This window comes from Schistocerca nitens, chromosome 6 (genome assembly GCF_023898315.1).
Source record: "Schistocerca nitens isolate TAMUIC-IGC-003100 chromosome 6, iqSchNite1.1, whole genome shotgun sequence".
Classification (NCBI taxonomy): Eukaryota; Metazoa; Arthropoda; class Insecta; order Orthoptera; family Acrididae; genus Schistocerca; species Schistocerca nitens.
Window position 1 is genome coordinate 72,620,505 of NC_064619.1, and position 17,127 is coordinate 72,637,631.

The window sequence follows — 17,127 nt, forward strand, 5'->3', positions numbered from 1 at the left end:
CACGATGGATTGAAAGTGAGCAAAATACACGTCTAGCACAGTCTGTGCTGCATACTTCACATGGTACAAATGATTTCACCTGCTGATTTCAGGCAGTTGTTTACAACCACCTTCTGCAATGCTTGACAGTCCCTGATTGTCAGTAAATGAAGCCTGCCTTATCTCGGCTTAGCTGTGGTTTGTCCACTTGTCCACTTCACAGTCACATCACACGCAATAGATTTGGCCAGCTTAATAAGGGTTTAAATGTTTCTCGTGGATTTGTTACTCAGTTGACATTGAATGAATAGTCCGTGTTCAAAGTCACTGAGCTATGCAGAATGACCCATTCTGCTGTTACTGCTTCTCTACTGATAACACAGTACTCCCCACCTCCTTTTATACTGGTCTGCCTCTTGTGATATTTAGTGGTCAATTCTACATTATGTAGGTTGCCTGGATACTTCTGATGTGATAGTGTTAGCTGAGTCTTAAAACAGGATGACTAATGTAACGCGAACACTCTTCCTATTTCTGGACATTGAAACAAGGATTTTCACGTGTGATACACAGTGCATTTCACATGCAATGCAAGTGCTGTGTGCAACATTGAGAGGGAACCAATACCTTGGAGGCAGGCTCCAAGCACTGCATACACTGCAGGTTGAACCTCAGACTCTCCCAGGTGGACAGCATACCAGCCGTAGCTGAGCTATACCAGTGATTGCCTTAAAAAGAAATCTGACAAAAATGTTGTGCCATTTATCACTTCAAACTGCTTTGTTAGTACCACCTGCTCAGAACTGAGCACAAACTGAAACTGAAATCTTACAAAGGAATGACAGTGCATCAGTTAACCAATTCATATACTTTTGTCTCAACCTTGGTACTGCAACTAGCTGTTGGAGTCTATAAGTGATAGTAAGATTGGCCCTGGAATGCTATTACACCTGCTGGTCTAGGGAAGCTTTAGAATTACACCGAGCGAGGTGGCGCAGTGGTTAGCACACTGGACTCGCATTCGGGAGGACGACGGTTCAATCCCGTCTCCAGCCATCCTGATTTAGGTTTTCCGTGATTTCCCTAAATCGTTTCAGGCAAATGCCGGGATGGTTCCTTTGAAAGGGCACAGCCGATTTCCTTCCCCATCCTTCCCTAACCCGAGCTTGCGCTCCATCTCTAATGACCTCGTTGTCGACGGGACGTTAAACAACACTAACCTAACCTAACCTTTAGAATTACAGAAAAATGACAATAGCTTCAACAGGAAAGATTGAAGCCTTAAGCTGAATGGATCCTGGCTTCCCATGCTGTAGAGAATGATATCAAGGGGTGAACTGCAGCGTAATGACCATGGAAAAATCCTTGGACGGTGGCATGCCAAGTACATATAATAGGCATCTGCAATCTTGACTCTAGTCCACCACTAACAATGCAGGGTCATTACCAGCTACTCGTGCTGGTAAAACTTCAGAATAATCATCACACCAATGTTGGCCAAAGAACCAGAGATAAAAGCCAACAGGCAATTTTTCAGCAAGTGGCTATGAAAGCTTTAACAATTTTTAACTACACCTCTGCAGGGGCGAGATTTTTGGACTGTACCAACACCTTGACCAACAGCGGAAGAAGAAAGCACAATCGATGTCCTTTCTCATCTTTCCATCGAGTTGCTGGGATGAAGGTGTCACACCAAAGTTCTTGAAATGTAAGTGCCAAATCACCACGACCCAAGAACATCGCATCTACAACAGAATGAAATGAGCTTTGCTTCATGAATGAATTCATGCAGTACAGAGACACTTGGCAAGAAAGAACAAGGAACTTTTGGGCATTTTCTGTCGATTAAGAAGCAGCATGCATCAAGACAATTGGGACAAGACTGACAGCATCACTCACAGGAGCAGATACCATGAAATCGACCACTGTACTGAGTGACAGAAGGAGAATTTTGCAAGATGCAGGAAGCAGAGGGACAAGGCGATTCCCAACATGTCACCAAACGACAATTTACCAAAAAGGAACAGCCTGTCCTTGAAAAAGGAGGGAATTGCGCTATCATCCCGAGAACTATACCTACCGAGAATATCATTACTTGTACCAAAGCAGCCATTCGGACCCTTCCTTGTAAAAGAGCTGAGGAAATATGCATTGAAACAGGATACTGCAGCGAGAAAATCCACCTGTTTTCAACCTGAAGAAAGAATAGTTACAAATTGTCAAGAGTCTTAATGCTGACAAGAGTATATTGGTACTGCCTGCTGATAATGGAAATGCAACCATCATAATAAAGACTGAAGATTATGTGCACAAAATTTGGTGACAAGTGGCCACAAAAGTGTTAACAATTTTGTATTTTATGTGACTTTCAGCAAGTAAATAGTTGAACCAAAGCAGTGGCACAGTGCCTAGCATCGTGGCGTTGCTGTTTTGTGCTTCCTTAGCCATAGCTAAGTGTTGAGTGTACATATTAATAGTGCGGAACTAAAAGACACTGCATGTTACACAATGATGATAGGATTCTAAGGGCATAACATGCTGATGACATTCTGTTTGCAAGTACCTTTGTGTGTTCACAGCACTTCAACTGAGAATCAATATTCATTCCTTGAAATTTTGTATTTGTTACACAATCTATAGAGGTGCCATCTACATTTAATTTAATATTGTCATTTTCCGTCTACAAACTGAAATTCATGGCATATAGTTTTCTTTATGTTCAGTGTCACTTTATTGCTTATTGGCCAATCGTAAACTTCCTTGAGAGTTTCATTTGCTTTCTCTGCAAGAAGTTCTCTTGTTTTCTCAGTGACTATAATATCGCTGTCATCAGCGAAGAGAATATTTTCACCGTGAATAACACTACTGGCAATGTCATTGATGTATATCAGGAATAGTATTGGTCCTAGAATGCTACCCTATATTAATGTATTTTGGTTCTGATAAGTGTTTTACTAAATGTTTAGATCTATTTGAAGTATGTGTTATCTCTACTCTTTGTACCCCATCTGCTAGGTATGGTCGAAACCAGTCATTAGTTACCCCTGTTATTCCTAATCCTTCTAATTTATTTAGTAGAATCTTGTGGTCAACTGTATCAAAGGCCTTAGAAAGATCCAAAAATATGACTGTGACACACTCATCTTTGTCAAGAGCATCAAGTGCAACCTTTGTGAATTCTACTATGGCTGACTCCGTATTTTTGCCACTTCAGGAACCAAACTGTGATTCGTTTAAGAGATTGTATTTATTCAGATAATTCATTAATCTGTCTTTCATAATTGCATCTATTATTTTTGAGAATGCTGATAGCAGGGAAATGGACCAGTAATTTTCTATGTCTTCTGCATTACCTTACTTAAGCAAAGGTACAGCTCTTGCCAGTTTTAAGTGCTCTGGAAATGTCCCTGATGTGAAGGATTCATTTATTATATTTATTAAGGGGCATGGTATAATCTCTATGCATTGTTTCAGTACACACATTGGTACTTCATCTAAGACTACTGACTTTTTCTCTTTTAGTTTTTGAACAGTTTTATTGACTTCATTCTCTGTGGTTGGAAGTAACATCATTGTATTTAGTGCAACATTGTTTACAGGTGTTATATTTGTTTTGGGGAATTTTTGTTGTAACTTCTCTGCAATACTTGAAAAATGCTCAATTACATAGTTTTTTAAGTGTTGTGGACCATTTATTACCTTTTCTCCCTCCCTTAGAAACATGTTATTCTGCTTTTCTTTGCCTCTCTCCATTTCCTTTTTTATCACATCCCAGACTGCTTTGCTTTCATTCTCTGCATTTTATATTATTTTGTCATTAAATGACTTTTTTGCAGCAGTCAGCAGCTTCCTATAGATCTTTTTGTATCTATGATAGAAATTTAAGAATTCTGGATCATTGCAACTATTTTTAATGGAACTGAGGTATTTAAGTGTTTGGGAGGACTTCTTAATACCTGCTGTTACCCATTGATTTTTGTGAGATGATACAGACATTCATACTTTAGGAAATGCCTTTTCAAAATTCAATTTAAATAATGTGGAGAATTTCATATTCACATTGGTTTCCTTACACATTTCATCCCAGCTTTGTTTCGCTAGTTCCTTTGAAAAATCTTTTATTTTGATTTCTGATAGATGTCGTTTGTAGGCTTGTAGTTTAGGGAATGATTCGATGCCTGATTTTACTGTTGTTATTTGACGGAGATGGTCTGATAGTCTGAGATCTTTTAGAGTTACATCAAATTTTTCCTGTCCATATTTGTGGACACATGATCAATTACTGATGCAGTCATTGTAGTAACCTTTGTTGCACTATTGACCAAAAGGGTCATGCAAAAACTTTGAAGGATATTTGTGAGGGTGCTGCTGGATTCATTTATGATACTAGTGTTGATGTTAATGTCCCCATACAGAATTATGTTGGCCTTTGTACTTGAGACTTTATCTAGAACTTCTGTTAATTTATTGAAAAAAGTGTCCACACTACCACTGGGAGATCTATACACAGATAAAATTATTAATTTCTAGGTGATATCAAGCCCTGTTAATTCAATAGCTATTTCAAAGTGTTTGTCTTCACTTGCTGTACTGAGGTCATGCCTTGATTTGAACTGTGTTCCTTTTCTGATATAAATGCATGATCCTCCACCCGTTGGAGCACTTCTGCAATAAGAGTTTGCCCTTTCATATGATGATAACACTACATGTTGGATTTCTGTCTCTCTACACCAGTGCTCAGTAACACAAACTACTGTGCAGTTCAAAGACTGGAGCTCAACTTCTAATAGTTGTATTTTATGTTTTATTGATTGCATGATTTGATGGAGGATTGTTAAGTCTGTGAAATACCCCATGTTACTCTTCAACTGTTTGTTTTTCTTTGTGACATCTGGTATGTGTGATATTTGGAGTGTTAAAATCTGTTTCAGTTTTAAGTGCTGGAGATATTGTTTAGGCAGGGGAACCTGTTGTCTGGATTTATCCTAAAAAGACTTACTTTTCCTATCCATGACTACAGGTATTTGACCATGTGTGGCCCAAGATCCACCTCCTATACTTCCATGAAACAGCTGTACCAATCTTCCCTTCCCAGTTCTGTTTAGGTGTAGGCCATGCCTAGTGAAACCCCATCTGTTGATAGTCCTGACAGGCACCAGAGAAACATGAGCAAAGTTGGCTACCCTCAGAGCCATCCCTAACCCTGCCTTGATTTGCCTCAGCTCCATCAAGGTGTGGTCAATCATGATGCCAGAACAGCTCAACAAAGTGTACGTTGGTGACATGAGTGAGGGAAGCTATCTTGTCCAGATCACCATCTATGTCATATGCACCATCCCTGTCCAAACTGTTTCCCACCCCACCCACTGTCACTACATGGTCCTCTTTTGTAAAGTCCTTACATGAAGACCATAAGTCCTCTATCACATGACTTAGGCCTGCATTTGGCTTGTAGGTACTGGTGGCCTGGTACGCTGCCCCTAAACTTTCCTGTAACTGAGGACCTACACCAGGCCCATGGCTACTACCTAGCAGCAGCACTTTCTTCTTGCTAACACTTTGTGCACTCCTAGGCTCCTTGGCCTTGGTTCAAGTGTGCTGCACATTTTCTGCTCCTCGTTCTACCTGAGGCTCTTCTCTAGTTAACTCTGGCAGTGGTAGATTCCTAGTTTTGGTGTTGATGATAAAACTGTCAGATTGTGTTCTCTTTCTTCCTATCCTCCTACCAGCTGCCAGTTCCCAGCCACCCTCCTCCCCCCTATCTCCCTTGCTCCCGCACAGATTTTTCTTTCCTGTTCCCCAATCAAAATGTTCCTTCTGCATACTCAGCAGTTCCAGGAAAGGGCGTCTTCTGTTCTCCCAACATTCTCCCCACTGCATCACCTCCCCCCCCCCCCCCCCCCCTAGTGAAAATATTTCCTACAAGACTGGCAACAAATCCCTCTACTCACTACCCTATAACAGCTCCCATATTTCTCACTCATGGTCAGTTTCAAAAGAATAATTAAGTTTAAACAATGCTTTAAATTTGTCAGGGACGCAATATTGGCTGTATGTAAACAAAAAATGACACAAAGGTTTTATGTGTGGGTGTTGTTGTTTTTGTACTGATATAGAGATACAATGACAGGAGAATAAATTAGTAATTACTTTGCTTTTAGAGAATTTACATATGTATAATTTTTCAATGTATTTTGAAATTATGTTGTCCTTAATCATCTACTAATTGTATGTATGGCGATGAATTACAAAAAACAATATATGAATGAGAAAATTATTTGAAATTGTTTTTGGTGAAAGTCCTGTAGTGTATATTGATTCATAAACAATTACAAGCGCCAGTTTTCGGTAAAGTGATCCATTATAAATGCTTTGCTACAAAATTATTGCCAGCATTTGAAATCTTCAACAAAGTTAACAGCGTTTGTTTCCCAAGTGAGAGCCATACAATGAAATGTCACTGTGCTAAACCTGCCTTCAGGCGATGCTCATGATGTTCAGAACTTCTGAGTTTCAAATGTTTCTATAATTGATATCATCCAACAGAATGCACCAAATCTTCCTGAAGAATAAAAATAAGAATAAAATATAAGAACTGATATAAGAATGAAATATAAAAATACGAGAATATAAAAAGATTTTAAACTCTGAAAATACCATGAACACATAAGTGACATTGTGAACCATAGTTATAATTTTACAATTAATATAATACCCACCCTCATATCCCTAACATGATAAGAATCATGCAGTGGCCTTCTACAGACATGGATAAATAAATGAAGAAATAGAGTATATATAAACAATGATCAGGTTTTGTACATGGGGCAAAAAAGCTAGAGGCTGTGAAACTAGTCCCTGTGCCTCCATTTGAACTGACATTTGTGTGCTCTAAAAAGCATCTAAATTACATGAAAAAGTTATAAATCAGTGAACTATCTTTGGATAAACCGAGACATGTGTTTACCTCTTTTGACTCCTCTTCCACTGTGCTACATTTCTGGGATATCGGGATACGACACTTGCTGCATCCTCTTCATTGGTACACTGCCTCACAGCAGCCAGTCAGAATCCCTGTTATTAGTGTATGGACTGGTGAAGTTCTTTAATGTGTGCTACCATAGGTCTCGTAAAAGTGTCGATGTTGAAACATTTCACAATACAATATCTCGTAAGCAACTTGTACTAGAATCCTCCAACAAAGATTAGTGACATTCTAATTTACTCTACTTTTTGTTTGTTAATAGGCATTGCTCAACTTAAAGAAGTGTATGTTTGCACACAAAATACACTTTCTAAGTATTATTACAATCCACTTATTAGCTAACAGTACAAGCCCCTGACTACAAATTCATTCTGCGAAAACCACACACCTCTAGCACTTGCCATTTCCACAATATATGCATTGAAATTTGTATGTGATTCATCCTGTACACTCATTGAGTTCTATATGCATTTCAAGACTTTTCCAGTGGCAACCCTACAAAAAAGCCAGGACGGATTTTTTAAAGGAGAGAGGAGTGTTGCACGATGAAAAAATATATTGGTGTGGCTGAGTAAAAATATTCAGCCACCTTCTGTGGCAATGCAAGAAGCAGAGGAAAGTGGGTCAAATCATAACAGCCAGGAGAAGTTTCACCATGGAGATACCATTGGTACTGCAGGTATTACAGTCACACTACCATGCCAATTGTTACACACCATACGAGCTGTGGCCCAAGACGTAAATGCAGCAAATCGACATCATAGGGAATGAGGTGCCATCACTATGGTGACCACTCATGATTAAGTAAGAAGGGCTAAGTCAGTCACAAGAATAACTATTCAGTACTCTGGCACTGCAAAATACAGCAGCCAGAGTGCCTGAAATGTGAAGTTAGACCATCATGGGAGGCTCAGGAAAGCTGAACTGAAGGAAAAGCAGGCAAAGTGATGTCACTGTTGTCTCTCAGTAGCATAACAAATGCGGGTAGTCTTGTATAAAGGTTTCTCATTAGCAGTTGACCAGTCTGGAGGAGAGACCCACTCTGATCCACTATGTGCTCATCTAGCTGTCTATGAGCTTCTATGGAACACCAAGTCCCACACTGGGGACTTCGACAATACTAGCTGCAGCACTGCCATCCGTGCTGCTTATAATGAGAAGAATTTAGGGATCTCCGACCAGCAAGTCAGTTTCATAACTTACTACAACTGCTGCCTCTTTCCACCCTGCAGGCCTCCGTTTCTATCCAGGGGCATGCAACTGCTACTACATCGCTGCAGGGGCACGGACTCAGCTGCTCACCCCCTGCTCCAGAGACTGCATTCTACTGCCTGTGGCTGCCTTTCCTGTGTTCAGTTTACAGTGTGATCAAACACACCGAGGTCACCTGCTTCTGAAGCTGCTACCTGCTTTGCACAGAGAAGGTGACAACAGGTACTGGCTGCATGGGGCCAACAGCCCCATGATGTCACTGGAGGTGATGACACCACTTGTGGCTGTGTGCCACAAGCTGATCGGCACATACCATAGTGGGTATGTGCTGCCTGCCCTGTGTCCTGTCAGCACTGGCTGTTTGAAAAGTCATCACATCATTCAGTATTGTTGAATAACAAATGTTTGGTTCTTTAATGTTTTACTAATGCCCATGTGATGTCTAATAAGCCACTTCTCATCACACTCTCCACTGCACCATGCAGCAGTCGAGATCACAACCCTTTTCCTACATTTGGTGTCAGAATGGTCTGTCACCTCTATATTTTACAAATGTGTTTAAATTTGGGATAGCAAGAGACATGACTAGCCATTCAGGTGGAATGTTATGTTTTAATAAATGTCACACTATCAGTTACTTTAGTGCCCATATCGTGGTATTATTTTGTTCTATTGTTGTTTCTTGAGTTGTATGTAATTGTTAGAGGGTCAATCACCAACACCACGTTTTACGAACTGCATCGTAAAGATGAGGTATTTTAAGTAATATAACATTTGTGTTTGTTGACCTGCCCAGTGTTGTCTTCAGAGCTGCTGTTGCTGCAGCTGTTTCATTATGGTATACAGCATTGGAACCACCTGTAAGAACTGCAAAGTCACTCCTTGACAAATTACTGCAATCTTCAGTGTTGATGAGGATCTGGTTGAATCTTGCTCCAGGTTTCACTATGCCTTCAATTTTAATGGTTTTTTTTTTTTTTTTTTTTTTTTTTTTTTTTTTTTTTTTTTTTTTTTTTTTTTGAGTTGTCAGGGTCTTCGTTTTTGTAGTAATCCCTCTTCCAAAACTATCAGAGTAGATTCTGATATGTGTTGTTTTTTCTCTTCATATTTCTTGATTCTGTGCTCCATCATGTTCTCTATCTGTTGCATTTGATATATTGTTTGTTTTATTCAGTGTCAAAACAGGCACCATCAAACCTTCGTTGCTGCAAGATTTTTTCCTGTGGTTTTTTTTATGATTTAAATACATCTGTGCTTTTTGTGCCACAATCCATGTTGTTCTGCTTCTTGTGTTTGGCTTCAGATGTGATTTTGTAAACTTCATTATCTTCAGGTCCATCATAATCGGGTATGTTACATACTTTAGGCCTAATCGTTTTCAACCTGCATTCATTACAGTTACAATTTTTTATGATTATCTCCTGTCCCTTTAGTGAGGGATCTACTTTTCCACATCGAAAATGAAATATGTTTCCACATTCCGTGCACTCAACACCACTTCTCTCAGTTTTCTGGCATTTTCGACAATGTTTATTGGTCCTGTCGCCTGTATTTTTACTAGTCAAATTTTCTGTTACCACATACTACTGTCACTGTACAATGGAGATTCGCTCTGTTGTTTAAGTTCATCATATTTTGGTTTTAACCCACGAATTTCATCTATTAGAAACGCTATAATATCGTCTTTAGTGTCTTTGCTGTTTACATTTTCGTGCGTTTCGTCTTTGCAGCTATTCAAACAGTACCAAGTCTTTCGTTTTGAACTTACGTTTGCACATGTATAGCGGTAAACTGTTTCAGATTTTAGACACATTATTCCTTTGTCGGCGAGCTCTTCACAATAGCAGTGGGAAGACGTCAAATTTTTCTTGCAAATGTTCCGTGTTGGTCGTTGTCTCGTTGATGCTACACACACAAGTTCATCTTCGTATTTTTCAGTGTTCACGTTGTCCGCAGCTCGTGGTCTTGCGGTAGCGTTCTCGCTTCTCGCGCACGGGGTCCCGGGTTCGATTCCCGGCGGGGTCAGGGATTTTTCTCTGCCTCGTGATGACTGGGTGTTGTGTGTCCATCATCATTTCATCATCATTGACTCGCAAGTCGCCGAAGTGGCGTCAACTAAAAAGGACTTGCAATACGGCGGCCGAACTTCCCCGCATGGGGCCTCCCGGCCAACAATGCCATACGATCACTTCAGTGTTCACGTTTCGTCTTTTATCAACTTCTTTTAATAATATAGCACGCCAGACAAGTATTACCACAATGAGTACTGATTTTTCGCACATTATGTGCTTTCCATCGTAATCTTTAATTTTACTTATAAAGCACTCGTCATTTTCGTTCGGCACCATCAACAGAAGAGGCTCTACTAATGGTATACTATGCCTTCCACATCGCTGGCAATGGTTTCTACAAAATGCTGGTGACTACTTTGAAGGGCAGTAACAACTGCAAATATGTAAATGTTTTGTATCGGTTGTGAATAAATAGTTGCCACTATTTAAGTTCCAACCGTCGTATATACATGGCATGAGCTGTGAGAATATTGAGTCTAATGAATACGGGCTTGCAAGAAATTCCTGGTTTTACTTTTGCTATGATCCTCAAGACTCGCTTCTGCAGTATGAAAACCCTTTTCTTATTAGTTTGGCGTATCTCACTCCACAGTACTATCCCATAAGATAAGAAAGGGTACACTAATCCATAAACCGTCCTTAGGGTTTCAGAATTAAGATACAGTAATAATCTTCTTAATGGAGATAGACTGGATGTTATTTCTTACAGACAGAATCAGCTTGCTGTTTCCATGAAAGTCAATAATCTAAGCATTAACCCAAGAATTTACAATCTGTTCAGGGTTTTGGTAGAATTTCATCAATCACGGTATTTTGTCTGTTTGAACCACTTGGTTAAAAATTAATAATAATAGTTTTTGCCATATTTACTTTTAGGTTGTCTCTTTCAAAGTGAGCTCTTGCCTTTTCTGTAATTGTGTATCTCTTCAGCTAGGCTGGGCTGACAGAATGAATAATCTGCATAGATAGTGATCAGTTGTTTATTGTCAAGGAATTTGAGAGATCATTTACATAGCATACGAATAGGACTGGACATATAATGGAGCCCTGAGGAACACCAAAATGTATATTTCTTATACTTGACCTTCTCCTCTCCAGTATTTCTCCATTAGTGCATATAATCTCCATGCACTGCTGTCTATCCTTTATATATGTTTCTATCTGCTGCATGAGTTTTTAAGTAACACCACTCTTTGCAGTTTTTAATAAAAGCACGTCATTATGTACTATATCAAAAGCCCCTGATAGGTCCAGGAGTACTCCTGTTGCTTTTTATTTTTTCAAGTACATGATGGACAAATTGTACTGCTGCTGATATGATACTTCGACCTCTTCTCAAACCATGCAGGAAATCACTTTATATGTTAGCATTGTTGTAATTTTCCAAGATTTTTTAACATTATTTTCTCTATCAGTTTGCTGAAAGTTGAGATTAGGGCAATGGATTTGCAGTTCTGTACATGCTTTATTTCCCCCTTTTGTGTATTGGTTTAACAACAGCCAGTTTCAACTTGTCAGGGAACACACTGTCTTCGAGAACGCAGTTTATTAGATGAACTTGTGGTTTCATTAGTTCATGTTTGCATTTCTTCAATAGATATGGAGAAATTTCATCTAATCTTTTGATTTTTTGTTTCTGAGACTATCAATAAGCTGAAGAATATCATATGTGCTTACTGCAGGTAGTGTATTGCAGTTCAGTTTGTTACTGGACTAAAATGTGTGCTGTATATCCTGTTTCATAGAAGCATCATTTTTGGCAGTATCTATGAAGTCAGCAGAGTCCCACTAATCCGAACCCCAGTAATCCAAACTTTCAGTTAATTCGAACATGAAAAATGTTAGTCCAAGTATGGAAAACTGTGCGCTAAACTGCTGTACATACACACTATTTTAATTTACACAGTACAGTAAACATGTATAAGAAAATTTGGCAAGAAAACATTAGGTTTAAACAATGCATAACAATGAAAGAAAAGCTGTCAAACTTACTAAAATACAGCAGACATTTTATCCCCACTTTTTAGATGACAAAAATTTAGTCAATGTTTTTTTGGTGTAATGAAGAGAGTCTGTTATATGACGCAGAGTTGCGCCACCATCTCATAAACATCGAATCAGCAGGTGTAGCAGTGGGCTGTAGCTCCAAACAACGTACCACGAGGTCAAAGGATTCTGCTGCGTCACTGTGTGGCACCAGCTCTCCTTTGTCGCTTTCAGGCTCATTGTCACTTCTGTCACAGCAGTCCATCCTGGTCTTGAGTCACAGCAGCAACTAAATCAGTGTCAGTGAGATTCTCCACACATGTCCCATCCTGCCATCCACTCATCTACGTGCCCTTCACTAGCTTTTTCACACCCAGGGATTGTCTGTATCATTTGTAATATATTTTCCTCTTCATTTTCAACTAGGTTGTCCTGAAATTCAAGAGATGTCCACAGTTTACTCCACGATTTTCTCGGAGTATTTTCTGAAATATTCTGCCATCCCTCAGCAGCCCAATAAATAACATCCTTCATATCGGTCTTTTTTATTTTGTCCACTAAAGGAATGCTATCATCTTGGGTCAGCACGCTTAAAAATTGTTTTCTGTAAATCAGCTTTATGTTTGCAGTACACCCTGGTCCATCAGCTGTAGAAGTGGTGTAACATTTATTGGCAAAAACTTCGCCACAATTTCTCCATCTCATAACTCCTTAGTGCTGAGGTGAGATGGCGCGTTATCAATCAAAAGGATTGCACGGGAAGACAAATGATTTTCCTTAGAAAACTGTCGAACAGAGGGAACAAACAGGCCGTGAAAACATTGTTTGAGCAGCTTACCATCCATCCATGTGTTCTTCTGGTTGCGATAATATACGGGCAGGGATTTCCTGTTGCAGTTTTTAAAAGATTGGGGCCTAGCAGATTTGCCAATCAGCATAAAAGGCAGCTTGTGATTACCAGCAGCGTTGCTGCACACTAATAAAGTCACACGATTTTTGCACATTTTAAAACCAGGAGCATGGTTTTCTGCTTTTGATGCCAGGATTTTTGTTGGCAATGCCCTAAAATTAAGGCCAGTCTCATCAGTGTTATAAATTTGTTGGGGAGAATACTTTCCCTCTCTTATCATTTTTTCAAACTCACCCAAGTATTCCTTCGCTGCATCACGGTCAGAAGAAAGCTTCTCTCCAGTAATTGTTAGCTGACGGATTCCATGACGTTTTTTGAATCTGTCCAACCAACCCATACTCGCACTAGAAGACTCATCCATTAACTTGTTCAGGTAAACAGCCTTCTCCTGAACCAGTGCTCCACTCAAAGGAGTTCCCTTTCTGTTTGTTGCATACACGAAAGGAAAAGAGCTTCATCCACTTTATCGTACTGGGACTGTTTCAAAGTCTGCTGAATTTTGAGTGTTTTTCCCGAAGACATGGCACAGGACTGTTCAAGCTTAACTTGGTTCTTCTTCCAAACACAAATGGTTACTTTACCAACACCCAGTTCCGTTGCCAGTTTAGATACATTCTCACCACTGTCTATCCGTTTCAAAGCATTCAGTTTTTCTTTGAGAGTTAACGTTGTATTTTTGCGTTTACTCATGACGAAAATACATACACCACTAAACCTGAACGAATATAATAGAACTGTTATGCATGCATTCTGATTTTAATCTCCTGACTTCTCTGCTTGCACAGACTGACTAACTCAGAGTTTATGTAACTCTGAGTTAGTCAGTCTGTGTAAGCTATACAAGTTTTCCATTTTTTCTTTTAGATCTTGTATTTTAAAATTATTGGATCAGGTTTTGATTTTGAAGGTTGGTATTTCTGGATACTAACTTTTTTATGCCAAGGCTCTATTTTTGTGCTGTTAGAATTTCTGTGAACGTGGTCCATTTGTTGTTGACCCATGATTCCTGGCTTAAACTATATCTTAGTGTAGCAATGTTGTCTACAGATAGTATTCGCCTGTGCTTGTACATTGTTCTTGGTTTAAATTTGGTGTTACATTTCAGCACTAGTGTTTGACCTAAATGATCTGAGAGGCGACCATTTATGACATCTGTTGAGAAGATGTCATAATTTGTGATAACATGATCAATCAAACTACTACGTGTGTTGTAATTCTTCATGCTTTCCCGGCGATCTGTTGACATCTTGGATATTCAGGAATCCAGCCGGATGCTCGCGTCGTTCACGCACGATATTTCTACAGCGTGCCTCGCTGTCTTCTTCAGGTGCTACCTGAGACTGGTCCTTGGGTCGATGGAGTCCAGTTTTTATGCCTGGGAAGAGCTGGGCGTTCCCTAATCGGTCCGCGCCGAGTCGAATGTTCCATCTGTGGTCCGCGCCCGCCAGACTCGGCTTCAACGGACCCCTCCAGTCGCGGATGTTCCGACTGCCGTCGGCGCCCGTTTTGGCCGTCCTCAACGATTGTGATTGTCATCTGAGGTGTGTCAGATCCGATCTGAGATATTGTCCCTCTCTGGTCGCCGGTGTTCCCTCCGTCGGCCGCGCCTGGCCTGGCCATCTTCTGAAGTCGAGTTCATGATCTGGGGTGTGTCAGATCTGGTCTCTAATGTCCGACACCTTGTCTCAGAGGGACAATGTAGCCGCGTCTGGCGGGCGCGGACCTCAGACGGAACACACGACGCGGCGTGGACCGATTGGGGTGCGCCCAGCACGAAACAGAAGTGGAAATCATAGTAACAGTCATGAGATAGAGTACCCAACATCTCAGATCGGGTCTGACACACCTCAGATGACAACCACAACCGTTGAGGACGGCCAAAACGGGCGCCGACGGCAGTCGGAACATCCGCGACTGGAGAGGTGCGTTAAAGCCGAGTCTGGCGGGCGCGGACCACAGATGGAACAATCGACTCGGCGCGGACCGATTAGGGAACGCCCAGCTCCTCCCAGGCATAAATACTGGACTCGATCGACCCCATTCGATTTGTGGCAGCCGTAGCGCGCGGGTCACTGTTAGTGAGAAGAACGTACTGCGCGCGGAGTGGCAAATTGTCGTGCTGCTGTTCTAACAGCAAGGAAAGCAAATTGCCAAACCCTAGCGCGCGGTATGGTGATAATGAGCAGCGTGGGAAAAGATGTCGCGAGAGGCGGCAACTCGGCGACAGAAGAAGTTTCCCCCACTCCTGCCCTGTACATCAAGTGCAGGGAAGTCGAGTGAGTGGAAATCTATGATGAGATGGGGCAGAGCTGCGACAAGGAGGTTGTCGTTGAGACCGTCGACTCCGACGCCACCATCAAACTCCAGGCCGCGAACTGGGACGACTGCAGGGCCCTGAAGGCCCTTGTGGCCGCTCACACAGTGGACGCCCTGAAAAGAAGTGCGATGTTCAGAAGAGTCGTCGCAAAGAAGTCACCAAGGCGCTCCTGAGGGGACTGTCTTGGATTCTTACGGAGGTTGCACAACAAAACCAATAAGAAGAAACCGCCGCTGTTTTTTGTCGCCCCATCAGCGGCAGACAACGGCGGGGACATCCTCGGAATCCGAAAGCTCTTAGGCTTTCACGTGGAGCCGGAGACTCTCCCCCCCCCCCCCCCCCCCCCCACCTGGACACGAAGCCACAGTGCTTCAAGTGCCAGGAGGAAGGGCATGTGGCAAAGCACTGCCGCAACGCCGCCGGGTGCGTCAAGTGCGGACGTCAGCATGACACCCGCACCTGTACCAGCACCAAAGACGTCCAACCGACGTGCTCCCGCTGTGGCGGTGAGCACGTCGCTAACTGGCACGGATGCCAGGCCTTCAACGGCCGAAATCCCTCCACAGCACAGGAAACGGCGCTCCAGGAAAAGAGGAGACGCCGCAGAAGAAGAAGACGGCAACGTCCTGCAGCCCCTGCGAACAACGGAAGGACAGAGGCAACAGCGAGAGGAGGAGGCAACGCCGCGGGAACAACGGCGGCACCCGGAGGAGAGGCGATGACGGCCACCGCTCACGTGCGGCCGCCTTCCCCCGCCGCCAGTGGCAAAGGTGGTGGAGGGGGCCGGCGGCGCGACGCAGCGTGTGGGAAGACGGCGGCGACAGCTGGTCCCGACATCGACTCGGCCCTCCAGGAAACAAGATTTCGCATGGTTCTCCATGCGGAGATGGAGGCCGCCTGCCTCACTCTCCGTGAATCCCTCCGCCGCAATACAAACAAGGAGACGCAGGCGGTGCAGACGTATGAGCAGCACAAGGACGACGGGCTGGCAACAGAAGCAACACACCCCAGTCGTGACCAAGCCACACAAACGGCCTGGCCGAAGAGGATGACTATCAGTCGAGCCACACAGGCCTCGTTAGAAGGCAAAGGAGCACCGGCAGCACGTAAGGACACAAGCATCCAGACCAAGGAGTTCGTTAATCACTGGGACATCCTTGTAGACAACGAAATCCTGGACGTCACCAACCCGAACTTGGCCGACCGCGATGAACACCAAATGAGCTTCCTGCAAAGCAGGGAGCTCATAAGAAGAAAGGCGGAAGCCCGTGAGGAGAAGTACAGAAGAGAGCAAGAGGAGGAGCGTAACAGAAGACGCGAATCCGCCCTTGCCCGCCGTGAACGCCAGCGCCAACGCTGGCAAGACGGCAAATAAAGAGAAGGCAAGACATGACAAGCAGTTCTGGCCGGGTTTTGCAGGTTTTCCTTGGCCGCTAAGGTAAATACCGGAACTGTCCCCAACAAACTCCTGCAAATAAATTCCCAATTGGGAGACCCCCCTCCCCTTCTTGCACCCCAGCGCGAAAAATAAAGAGTGCCACCACAGAAAAAAGTTTACCCCATGGCCGAAAAGAGCAAATGCACGCTCTACAACAGCCCGCCCTTCTCCATCTGGAAAAAAAAAAAAAAAAAAAAAGAAAACGAGGACCAGTCTCAGGTAGCACCT

The 17,127-nt window shown here is 42.4% G+C and overlaps 1 protein-coding gene across 1 annotated transcript in view; it reads left to right on the top strand.

Moving 5' to 3' along the window:
- The window catches only part of LOC126263231 (uncharacterized), a 33,888-nt gene extending 17,705 nt beyond the window's left edge, over window positions 1-16,183 (top strand). The window contains exon 2 of the mRNA XM_049960315.1: window positions 16,028-16,183. Coding sequence (XP_049816272.1) covers window positions 16,028-16,183 — 156 coding nt within the window. The remainder of the gene's footprint in view (window positions 1-16,027) is intronic.
- Window positions 16,184-17,127: the final 944 nt, after the last annotated feature.